The following is a 13,112-nucleotide window of genomic DNA, read 5'->3' as shown; positions in this document are numbered from 1 at the left end:
ATAGTACTTAAAATGGGAGATTAAAAACAGTACTTTTGCTAACACAACACATGAAATACCCCACAGCTTTGGAAGCTCAAACCAAATATAGTATAGCCGGGAGAGTCGACCCGTGTTCAGATGTTAATTAAAATAGACTCCATCCAATAGGTTCACGACAAAAAAATATGTACTTGCTCTTCAAAGTGCCCTGCACTGTATTGGTGGTTTGTGACAAGTGAACGCATGGATGCATGAGAGGTCAAAGAGCCTGGGGATTTCAATCCATTTGATGAAAAAGTGTGTGTTAGTTTTCCTTTCACCTTCACTTCATTTTTCTTTTGCCTGCTGAAATTTCCTACATCATAGCCGATTGTAAAGTTAAAATGATATCATCGTTGAAGTTTTGTCCAAAATGGCAACACAAATCAGCTAAAAATATGCCTGGGCGTTGCAAGAATTTGTTGGGGGGGCAACCGCCTAAAACAATAACATTTAACAGCTGGAAGAGGTCCAATTTAAGCAAATAATTATGTTCTATTTCATTTCTTATTTTCATTTCTTTGGCTGCTTTCTTTTCTTTTCTTTCTGTTTTTTTTTTTTTTTGTTCTTTAAAGGGTCCCCCCTTGTGGTTAAACTATAAATGAAAAGGCACCGTAATCCTTTCAACAGGCAATCTACTGGAGAGTCAAAGTAGTCTACCCCACTTGCGGATATGGACATTCATACCCCCAACAGAGATTTTGTAAATCAAGCTTGGATGAAATGTAAACATCCCCATTTGTTCCAATTCGCGGCAAGATAGTATCTCGAAAAAAATTTGTTTGCGAGTGGCCCTTATACGCTTCCGTATCATTACAATGCTGAAGCGTATGAAAATTGTCCCCACTGTTTTCAGGGGAGAATACGTAAATGAGGAAGTAGTAGTGAGAGTCTGTCTGTGATTGGTCAGTACGTACAATTTATTGCCGGCGCGACCAATGTAAGATGTTGTTACTAGGTAAGCAAGAACGGCGGAATATGATGTCCTCGCCCCGCTATATAATTAAGCCAGTGCTTTTCACACGGCAGGAACAAAACACACAAGCAAGGCAGCGTGAAACGTCGGTGGTTTATCTAATCAAACAGCATGAACCATCAAAACAAGATGTACCGTGTGGAGAATAAGGTCGCCTGACTCAAACTCGACACAGTAAATTAAGGTAAGATATTTCTCGTGATTGATAAATTTGGGAGGTTGCCCGGCATCGTTTAAGTCGTGGTCATTTTGCACAACGTCATGTGAGAAAGAATAGGTTAGTAGCCTTAAAAGCTTTCTGCCATTAACCGAAAACGCGCTTTTTGCAGACACACTAGTGTGAGTAAAAATAAATAATAAATCACAAAATGTATCAGCTTCTTATTAAATTTTGGATGTAGAAAACAGACGAATGGATATTCTGGCTGTTTGTGAAAAATGTAAAACAAATCATTGGTGGTTATTGATTTTGGATTTTGCCCTGCCCAACGTGTATTATAATACTGAATACTCAGTTTTTACCTCGAAGGCTTGTGAAAAAACCACAAGCGTACTCAGGTTCAAACCCACGATTTCCTTATAAATAAATCATTGGTGGACCTGGTGTTCTTAAAAGAGTCACTGTAACCTACCTCTGTTGATTTGCTTAGTCACAGTTGCATTTGCATGCAAATGAATTATGTGCTCCATGTCAGCGGCTACTATAATTGAGTACTTCCATTGTAATTCACGTCTCACATAACGTCTGATGACGTAATGGTTTGCAAGCACACTGTAATCGACTCCTACTTAATCTTGAGTAGAGGACAAACAGGCCGAACTGCAACTGGATGTAAACGTAAAAGGTCCTGGACATTTGAATACAACTCACCCTAAAATGCATCAATATGACTTTTTTGACACCATAAAGGTGACGAATGGCGTGAACTTAAACAAACTGGCTCTTGTGAATTCTTAGAGTCAAAAGACTGTAAGTACAAACACGATCAGCACAGATTGTCGGGACTGCGAGAACTGAAATTATTACATTACCCCAGTATTTAAAGAGATTCTTAAAGAGATTTTATTGAAGACGGCAAGAACTATTTCATGGAACGATTATTTTTATCACCTGACGTTATGGTTTGCAAGCACACTGTAGTCACTCTTCACTGTGAACATCACCTGCACTCATCTCTACAATTCCTACTCTGAACAGAGGACATTTCATTGTTCATTTGATGCCAACAGAAATAGCAGGAAGGGAGGTGAAATACATGCCATGTATAGGAGCTCTACCTCTTGAAATGTTTCCCACTCTCCGCTAAAATAGAATATCCACTATGACGTCATTTGGCATGAACTTGGCATGTAAATTTACTGGGCTCTTGAAACGAACACGTTGTTTATTAAACAGGTCTTCAAGGCCAGGATAAAATCTTTCTCAAGAGGCTAAATCCAGACCTCTTTGTGCTTCAATAAAGATAACACATACTGCATGAAAACACGGCAGATGGTGAGGTGACAACGCCTTTTAGTACCGTCGCATATCATGTTTATTATATTTCCCTTGGGCATCGGCTTAGCTTTCAGAGAGGCCTTACTTATCCATTTCCTGTTAAAGGAGGCAGTCCACATGAAATTTATACATCTTCAAGATGAAGACAACCAGAACCAAAAGATGCCTATTGAATCGTGCAAAATAAATAATTTTTGTTACCCGTGTGAGGACAGATTATAAGGAGCGTCAATTAGAAGTAACAAAAACATCGACACAGATCGTAATTATTCATGAAACCATAACACCAACGCAGAGTTGGCACATTTGAGAAATCCTATCACAGAATTGTTTAATTAATCATACAAATCGATTATTCCTCCTGCATATCAATGCATAGTCATACCTGTCCTAAATGTATCGATGAATTTGTAATTATTGTTGTGATACTTGGACATTTTGCACCTGTGCAAGACTGGTCCCGCATTGCTTTGACAGTGCCTACATCATCATCAGGTATCATTTAAACGTTTCAGGTCGTCTATAAGAAATAACTGAGCTATACACTATTAATTTATGCTCCATCTTTGGCGCTGAAACATAAATGGTGACCTGCAAAATCAATTTAATTTTTTCCACGTAAAGAACAGACGAACCATTTTATTCAAATAAATTATGTAGGCTCGCAGCCGAGTTTCTTTCAGCAGGGATTTTTTTTTTCAACTGTAGTGAATCAGTTTGATCAAAGTATAATGATACTACTACATGTGTTTACAATATCAACAAGACACCTTAGTTATTCCAGGTGCAAGAAGTTGATTTTGAAAAGCTTCTTCGCTCTTTTTACCTCATTTGGGTACTTTTTTATACTACTCTTGAGCATGTAGCGTGTGCATGTATTTAAGCGTCATCTGAGAAAGACGATTTACAGAGGTAACATAGTACTTGTCCTGAGAATCACAGAGCTTTGAAGGGTCGTTGAGGTTCGAAGACGAGGGAAGTTACGGAGTTGTCTTAGATCGCCAATCGCATGCCGCAAGGCGTGATATATAAAGAGATAATTATTGGAATATGTATGCCATCAAAACCATTGTGCTGTAAAAGAACTAGCAGCATTATAATGCCTTTTGCACACGAGTTCCTAAATACTAAGTACTCAAAAAAACGAAAGCAGACAGACAAATCACAGACTATGGTGGCCTTTACGAGGTTGAAAATTCTTTTTAAAATACTTGACGTCACACTCATGTACATAAAATGTGAAGTATTTGCTTTTTGCTTTCATCCATACCATTGTAGTATACAATTTGCTGAAAATTTGGCTGACTGTAAACGATGGTTTCCATTTAATATAATCATAAGAGTACGGGTAGGGCGATAATGCCCCAAAATATTAATTATAGGCCTACAGTCTGTCCGTTTACATTTCGCAAACAGTGCAAGTCGCATTTTGTTTGAGTGAGCATCTGGAATCCACGTGATAAAATCGCAGTTTATGATCTCGAAGTGCACCTGCAATTTGTCGAAAACTGTTGGTTGGACATTGAGTTCTTGAAATTGTATCCTATTAACTGTGTTTAATAAGGAACAATGATTTACAGTTGCAATATGCAGAGCACATTTGTAAAGTCATATAATGACGTCACATCATTAGATTTGTCCAGTCCCAGGACAACGTATTGCATTATCGACGTGTGTGTCAGAGCGCGTCAGTTCTACAAACCTCTGTCTCTTGGTCACTCGCGCCTTGAAAAAAACCGGAAATGGCGGAAGTGCCTTGCGGCATGTCGTCTGCTGCACATATTACCATCGCATGAATTCCCTCATCCAATTTCTCCTGATGTAGAGAAACTAGTATCACACTGGCCAGACAAAATCAGTCCCGGGTTTCATTCAAAAATTTTATGTATCGTTCCCAGATACCAAACCAAGGATACCTTAGTCACCATTGATTTTATGAGTAATTACTCTGAGTCATGCGTTGTCACGTTTACACAGTAATAAATGGTTAGAATGTTGTTTCACACGGCAGATAACCCCTCCATGTAAGAACTTCTTAGTGTGGCATACAATTTACCACAAATGTTATTTTTAAGGTCAACTGTGATGGAAACTGCACTGGGAAAAGACCTGCAGGCATTAACGACATTCCCTTGAACACGTTCCCACACTAAGCTATTTTTTTTTGTTATGTTGAACAAAATATAAGGAATGGGATCTTTAGTGATTGGATATTAGCTACAAAAACAGCTGCTGATGTATGAATAAGTTTTACAAGTATCAGTCATATAGGAAACTGATGTAAACTTTAGAAAGCGCGCCAAGTGTTCATCTGACGGTATCGTAATTTCTTGGTCACTTCAGCAAAACTAAGGTTTGACATACTTCTTGAATCAGATGGCTCAGTATTTAATGTGTGTTTTATTGCAACGGTGTTCAGTACATTGAGAACCACTAATTACAATTTACTAAAGAAGAAAAATCGACTACAGAAAGCTGATACTTCGGTATATTATAATACACATATGCACGTGCATGGTTGCGGCCAAAGGTTTTCTGTTATGTTGATTTTGGCTCATTCTGTACCATGGCAACCGAGTGATGAATAACATGAGTTGCCTGTGGATTATTTGCTCAGGTTTATGGAAGTTCTATGCCGCGGCTGGAAAACCAACAAAACAACCTACCTTTACGTGTACTGAAGCTCAAAGATATTACACTTGCCAATAATTAAAATATCTCAACTCAGCGAGACGAAGGGTAAACCCAGTCAGGGGAAAAAGAAGGAGCACACTCATTTTGCAATCGTTACTTCAAAAGCAACAATTAACCTTAAGTTAAAAGGAGATTCACAATCGTTGGACAGAAAGAGGGTTTGCTTCAAGGGTCATGCATATCTCCAACAATAATAATTTCCCAGTATGCGCGTCAAGCCAAGCCGTCCTTTCTTTGTTTTCTCAATGCTTACATTATTAGCTCTGGCACGCAGGATCGTGACGATGTTATCAAAATGTCTTCAGCTAAAACTGTTTACTGGCAGACGAAAAGTCAGTGACCGAAGTCCTCGTGTTCCTTCTATTTTCAAAGCCTTCATCCAATAGTCCAGAGGGTTAAACCTGATACTTGAATATTGGAGAATCAAATATGTGATTTTTATTTGCATTGAATGGACGTAGGCCCTAATTAAATTCAAGCATGGGACTGAAATTAGTTTCGTGATGAAATCTGTGAGATTTTTTAACATTTGGATACCATTTGTATAATTTGTTATCAGAAATCAACCAAACATACAGCTTTTGATTTATAAATCCTTTGCCAAAATCATTATTTTGGATCACAAATTTATGCACCCCCTCCCTTGAGAGTGCACGTGCTAATGTATATCCAGTCCCTGTAATGTAGGTTGTACTACTGCGGGAGATATCTTCTTGCTCGCCGGGCCATTCTTTGTATTAGCACTTGGTACTAAGACCATTGACTTATGCAGTTTTTGAAATGCTTTGAAGCTGATTTCCACTGGTGTGATATTTTTCTTTCTTTAAAATTGTAATTATCTAAATTATGTTATTGTCTTCAGAGATCACGAATTAGCGCTTTTTATAACCGTGTTGTAAATGAACCTGCAAACCGTCATAACTGTAGCCCTGCACGTGGAATATTGTCTTGAACAAAAGCCTATACAGTTTTGTAACCCTAATGTCGAAATTCGTCCACAGTCAGCTTGAAAAACAACTTAGATGAATCTGCAAATTAACAGGAAAATTTAATGAGCCCCACTAACAGAATTTTAGCTATTCTTAAAGACAGAAAAGACTTAAAATTAAGGCAATAAAGATATTTTAATCACATTTCATTGGAGAGGCCCTTCACTGTCATACTTAAATAAATACACAGTGAAAGTAAACGCAAATGGAAATCGCCAAACCTAAATACTGCCGACGATATGTATTCATTTTTTCCGAGACCTTTATAAGCTTTCTACTCGTAAACGCATTATGGCCTCTGTGTATCAAGTTCAAGATCAATAACTTTTGTTATTGTGTTTGTTATTTATTTATCCACCCATTCTTACATTGACATTAACAACAACAGTTGACATATCATGGACATTATGATAAATAAAAAATAATAGATAAGTAAATATGCATTGACATAATAGAGTAACTAAAAACGAAAAACAAGTGTTATATGACAGTCGGTTAACCTTAACATTGGTTTGGTAACATAATAAATTATTAGGTTCTTTCTGACAAATCAAAGTAAAATATAAAAATAAACAATTACTTTTGAGATTCATCAAATTAAGTCGTATTTTTACCATCCACGTATGTCCCTCCGTCTACCCTTCGGTCTCTACCTAATAATATCTATCTGCATCATCATATCCACGTTGCCATGCCAAATTTCTCGGTGACATAATCCGTGCAATTCCAATAATTTAGAATTAATACGCACTTTTAATCTTTCTAACTACGTTACGACCATAAAGTTACCTCGATTTCAAGGCAATCATCCCGACAGGAACCCCATTTTTTCTTTAATATCTTCCGTTCAAGAAAAACTCGTATTGCTTAATTCCCCACGCGTAGGCTTTTCGAGGATCAACCAATACGATTCCAGTGAAACCGCGTCATTGGTAATGAATTGTAGACCCCGCACTGGATCATAGCAGGAATTTTTGAAGTACAAAAATGTTTTGCCGCCAGCATGATAAGACTCTAATTGGATCACAGCGTCAGTGCTGATTCTTTTGCTGAAATGTTAAACTATTATAATTTTACCAGTTTTAAATCATCTTTGCTTTGGCTCGCCATAGGAAATTGATAGGAAATAGTCTACCAATAGGCGTGTCTATTAACCTTAATTTCATAAAAATAAATTCACAAAAATTGCAGTAAAGTTCAAAACCAGAAAATATAGCACATACGCTGTGATCTCATTTATTTTTTCCTGCTCTTAGCAAAGAAATATTTTAATCATGTTTTGGTATATAAAAGTGGTTTTGCAGCTAACTTTAAATATAGTACATGTACAAATGCTTTATAAAACAAGCTGCATAATTATTAATTAACCCGTCTGAGCATGAGTACGCACATAACAGGTGTCCTCTTCATTACAATTTAACAGCTGAGGGTTTCACACTGAAAACTATACGCATAAAGTTAATTATATTTACTGTACACTGATTCAGGTTTACGTATTTTATACGAACGACTGGAAGGTTTTGCACTTAAAGCATGCCTTATTAATCAAACTACATGCATGTTTCTTGTTTCCCCAAATGTGAAAATCCTATATTATAGTGAAGTAAAACAAACGAAAAAGTCACAGGATGAAATGTTAACATGACATCAAATAGCTCCTGATCTTTCATACTAAAATACAACAAATGGTGTATTCGTACTGAAAATGATTCATTTCCGTGCAAGAAAAAATTAAGAGGGAACCGAGACAAGCCAATTCTATGTGTCGAATATCCAAAATTTGAGAATATTTCATTTTAGCAAATTATGGTGTTGAAATTTATGCAATAATTATGAGTTCCTCCAGCTATTGTATCACAAACTGCTCATGAATATGATAATTCGCATTAGGCTGAAGAACAAAAGGCACCCCTAAAAAGGCATAGTTAAATTTTAAAATTGTGTTGCATATTGTGTTAAACACAAGGATACAATAGTCTTAACTCTTATGAGACTGCCACCAATAAAAACGGGCCCTTTACCATCCAGCATCAAAGAACTTAATTATAAAGTACTCACCAACCATGCTGTACTCTCGTTAGCTTTAATGAGACTTCACAATTTTGGCCTTTAGGAAATCATTGCGTGGAAATGCGATAGCAAGAGAGCCTAATTTATGCGGGCGTAATGATGAATCACGATGAATATTCGTGCGCACTCCTTCATGGTTCAGACGCACGTGCATCATGTAAATTGGTTCGTGGAGGTGTAAAGGCGGGTGGTAAGTATAGACAGAGATGTGTTGATACCTAGTCGTTCATATCTCAAGATGGCACGGCTCATTTGTTGTATGTTCAACATCGTTTGACTGGACACAGAATTGAACACGTCACTTCTAAGAACTCTCCATGCATCTTGTGATGCGGGCATCGCTTCGAAGCTTTGTTCTGTTACAAGCATTTTGACAACATTTTTACAACATTTTGACTTAACTGCAAGGAGTTTGAGGCGATCACAACATCTCCGTGAACGACAGACTTCAAAATTGTCTGCAAACATTGTCTTTGGTACGCACATATGACCACTTGCCGTGTAACAGTTGACGGGGCGTTGGAGAAAAAATCTGGTATGAATGCCTGCCTGTTGATTAATTCTATTTTTTTCTTCCAGCAGGACTCTCAATTTTCATGATATTTCCATATCAGCTCGAGGATTTAGAGCCGTACCTCTTGGTTCAAACCCTAGCTTATAAATTTTACTTCGTTTTCATCTTTTTACTGTTTTGATTTTATTTTCTGTTCCAGTCGTGGCTTCCAGACAAACACCTAGACGACTACAGAATCATGAAACTCCATCATTTGATGGATAACAAAATAGGCAGAGCTAGTGGCGGAATCAACGAGCGACATGATCCACCCAGCGCACGTGCAGCTGATGTGGAAGTTAGCATGGCAGGGACACTGGATAATTTAGAGGTGAATGCTAATGAGGTTTTCTGTGCACGCGAAGTTGCTGCGTCACCTAAATCACCTTTCGAGGATGTTTATTTTGGAAATAGTGGGGAACTGCTTGAGACTTCTGGGTTAATGACTGAGGACTCTGGGATCTCAGAAAACTCACTCAGCCTAACAGAAGAATTAGAAGTTGAGAAAATTTTGAATGACATCACAGAAAGGGATGAGTCAGTAGATGACGTCACAGACTCTGAGGAGTCCATTGGCTCAAACGGTAGAGGTGGTTCTGAAACCTTTCGGGACGCATCAATTCAGCCCAGCAACAAATCGCGGACTATCGGTCAGATCAGAGAAAGCCTGGAACAAAAAGTAAGGCGTCTTCGAGACGAGAAGGCAGCTGTGGATGAAAAGATTCGATTGGCTCAAGAAGAGGAGGACATGCGCAGGCGTGAGAAAATTAAGTTGAAACAGCAGCTTGTTGTCCATAGAAGGGACCGTCTGAAAAAAGTAATCACTGACTTGAAAAGGAAACTTGAGGACCAAAGTATTCGTTTGCAAGTCACGTACAGTACTCTTATATCATTGCAGAGAAATGTTTTTCGTCACAGAAGCTTTTCCCGTTCGAGGACAGAGAATTCCAGAGACTCGTCGTTGGAGGCGCCATTTTGAGGTAGTGAAACACTCTTGCCAGTGAAATTAATCGGTGGCGATGTAAGGCCATCACCGCTCTTGTAAACAAGTTAATTTTCAGTTTTGTTTTTTAGACCATGGTTTTTTGCTTGACCGTTCAGAATTATTTGCAGAAATTCAATACAGTTACTTGCTTATTTGCAGTATTCAGCTGGTCTGCAGAAAGACGAGCTTACACTAATCACTATTAAGCTCATAAAGGAAAATTATTTAAAAAACCCTACAAAGAGTTTAGTCCTTTTTCATTACATTTACATTACTCTGCAAGTAACAATTGTAATGGTTGACAAATTTAATTGAATTAAAAACAACATATTAAAACTTAGGTAATCTTCATTTTTAGTTTGTTTATGTTTCTATGCAATTTCACATGAATACAATTCGTTAATTTCTTTATTATTTTCACGGGACTTTGTAATCGACAAGTTTGAGTTGCCAACTTAAGAAATTATAGTGTCATAGTCTTTTAAGCATGGAGATGTTGGACTGAATTTGTACTATTTGCCTACCATGCCCTCCTTATACCGCAAACTAAAACTGGTGTAAAATTAGAAAGGTGCCCCTCGTTCAGGACATAAAATGCACTTTGGACGACAGAAACAAACTGCATTTGCATCAGTGACAGGGCGTCTGTTTAGTCAAATCCCACATAACCTATAGATGAATACCTGTTGTAATTCATATTCCATGTCTTAATGTACCCCAGTGTCGTAACATATAAATTGCATTTCTGTCAAATTCTGAGTTCCCGGTGAAATGATGAATTTCTTTCAAATTATTTGACAGTTAAAGGTTACAATAGGGGTTAAAACATCTTGCTGCTATGAGTGTTGCCTATAAATGACACACTCAGTGTATCTGGCCGTTTTTTGTTAATTACTTCATTTAGATCACACATATTACACAAGTTTGCACATTGTGGAATATGTGGTTATCAGATTCGAGTTCATGAAACTGCAAGACGGGTCAAAGTCAATAGGCGTTTCTGAGCAGAGATGGATTGGAAGCTCCCCCTTTCCAGGGAGGTGAGCCAATTATGGAAATATATTTTTCTTTAAGGTAAATGTAAGGTATCCAATGATAGAAACCATAAAAGGATTACAAAATGAGTTTATAAATTGAACATTTGACTGTTTTGGTTAGAAAAAACTCTATATACAAATATCTATCTTTGGTTTGAAAAAAATAGGAGATACACGTCCTTATTTTAAAGAACAGTTGTTCGTGTAAGAGAATCTAAAAGGTGCGCCCTCTGCAGATGAGGTGCATCATTAGTCAGATGGGCCAAGGGCTAATGGGAGGGCGGGGGGCACGGGGACCATTCCTTCTCAAAAGAGCCCAAAATATTATTTTTCGAACAATACGAGTAAGACTATTTTTAGGGTCAATCTCATTCCCTTCCTTCTAGCGGCGTGTAAAAAGCCCCAAAATGTCGCCTGGCTGATCAGAAAGGCATTAAAAGGTTCCACAGAAAAACTTTCCCGGTAATTTTCCCCAAAAACGAACCCCCCCCCCCAAAAAAAACTGATGTTGGATCTGCCTTTGACGGGGTCGTGTAACAAATAAATATCAGCAATAACAGAAATCACTGTTTATCTTCATTTAATGAAGATAATTTGATGGAAAATACTCATTGTATGGAGGGCACAGCTCTCTTTTTTTAAACAGCGCCCTCGCGGGAGCACTTGGAATAATAGTTCCGAAAGGTTTGACTTCCTTCTTACAAATTGAATTAGAGTACGCTGCATCGGGTCAAAAGGGTACGTGAAATCCCTTGCTGGACTGCTTGGTCAACCGGCCGATCCGAATTAGAGGAAACGGTTATAAATTTCCTATATTGCTTGTGTTTTTGTTTGACAGTGTGTGAATTACTCACCTCAGACCTATGACAGACTTGCCAGTTGATACCGGCTACAAAGTTCCAATGTATTACTTTTATTGTCCTTTGACAAGAACAATTATTCATATCATTGTGGCAGTCCAAAAGTATACCCCATCATTTTAATTAAAGTGCGAAGTTTTATCTTTCATTTTCCCTCCGTGTGTTTTGACAAAATGTCACGAAAGTGTATGAATAAAACTTATTGAATAGTCTAAGAGCCGTATTTGACAATACTCATATATATGTAAGCCCTGTTTGTTCAAGACATTGTATAAAGCCTACTGAAGGAAATACGTTTAGGGCAGCAGGCCAAAATTCGATGTGACAAAATCTTAAGGTTTCAAACTTGTTTCTACCAAGAAGCATATTTAAATTGGACGTTTGGATTTATTTACAACAGGAAATCCATGCATTTTCATTACATCAATACCAACATGTTGTCCCGCGTTAATAACCTCTTAGTTAAAATCCCAAGAGGATTTTTCAGGCGGATAACTACTAAGTACGAGGCACTTAAAATTGCAGTGTGAAGGTATTCAATGTTTAGTCATTTTAATTCAAGCTTTTTACAGTTTCTGGGACGACGGTTTTAATGTGTTCTACAATGTACCTGGATAGTAGACCATGAAATCTTTTCTGGACAATTTTCAAACCAGGGAGATTTTTATGATTTCCTTTCCTTTGCATATTAATTTTAGACTTTTTGTGAGCAGGAAGAGGAGATATTTCTTTTATACACAAAAGGGGGAAGGTACAACCTTTATGAACAACTTCCGGTATGGAAAATAAGGGCTCACCGTCTTAAAATGTAATGTGACGAGGAAAATAATAGGGTTTCAGGCACGGATCCAGAAGAGGGATTTAAGGGGAATCACTGACATCCCAAAAATAAAATGGAAAAACTGAAATAACAATTACAGTAATAATAAAATAAATTGACATCCTATTATACTGTACAAAAGTACGTGCATCAGTACAATGTAAGGGTACCCAACAATCGAACATCAAAGAGAATCTGACAAGCCTATCCACCAGGACAAATTCTTGGATCCGCTCCTGGGTTGACCTTTTCTGAGTGACAGCCCCCCCTCCCTCATTTTGAGAAACAACCAACGCTCATTTACGCGATTCACCATGGCGCTTTGACCTAACATTCATTGGGCAGAACTTGCAAAGTAGATACAAGAAATTATTCCCTATTGGAAATACATACAAAATGCGGCCTTACCTGCCTTCACGGTGATACACAGGCCGTGATTTAGGATGTTCATTCCCTCGGCGTGCACTACGCGGAATACACAAAAATGTGCCGCCCGCCGTGGTAAGACATACGAACTCTAATATGACAGTTGAATGATGAGTTGTTTGGGACCAATTCTTTGCCATTTAGGGGATTTGTTGAGCCAAACAGGCCCGAATTCAGGATGAT

The 13,112-nt window shown here is 37.9% G+C and overlaps 1 protein-coding gene across 2 annotated transcripts; it reads left to right on the top strand.

Annotated features, from left to right (window-relative positions):
• The first annotated feature begins 1,012 nt into the window (after window positions 1-1,012).
• On the top strand, window positions 1,013-11,906 carry LOC147799762 (uncharacterized). 2 transcript variants are annotated; one of them, XM_087133497.1, is made up of 2 exons: window positions 1,013-1,181; window positions 8,962-11,906. In XM_087133497.1, exon 2 carries the CDS (start codon window positions 9,001-9,003, stop codon window positions 9,778-9,780), a length of 780 nt encoding a protein of 259 aa, XP_086989623.1. In that variant the 5' UTR covers window positions 1,013-1,181; window positions 8,962-9,000; the 3' UTR covers window positions 9,781-11,906. The 2 variants fall into 2 exon arrangements, with proteins under 2 accessions (XP_086989623.1, XP_086989624.1); XM_087133498.1 differs by lacking the exon at window positions 1,013-1,181 and adding an exon at window positions 7,310-8,783.
• Window positions 11,907-13,112: the final 1,206 nt, after the last annotated feature.

This window comes from Acanthaster planci, linkage group LG02, assembly GCF_054643075.1.
Source record: "Acanthaster planci isolate LZ-2023a linkage group LG02, COTS_SCS, whole genome shotgun sequence".
Taxonomy (NCBI): Eukaryota; Metazoa; Echinodermata; class Asteroidea; order Valvatida; family Acanthasteridae; genus Acanthaster; species Acanthaster planci.
The sequence above is the reverse complement of the archived record's forward strand: the minus strand, read 5'-3'. Positions and strand labels throughout refer to the sequence as shown.

Coding starts and splice junctions, on each gene's coding strand:
- LOC147799762 (XM_087133497.1), top strand. CDS start 9,001: ATGAAACTCCATCATTTGATGGATAACAAAATAGGCAGAGCTAGTGGC.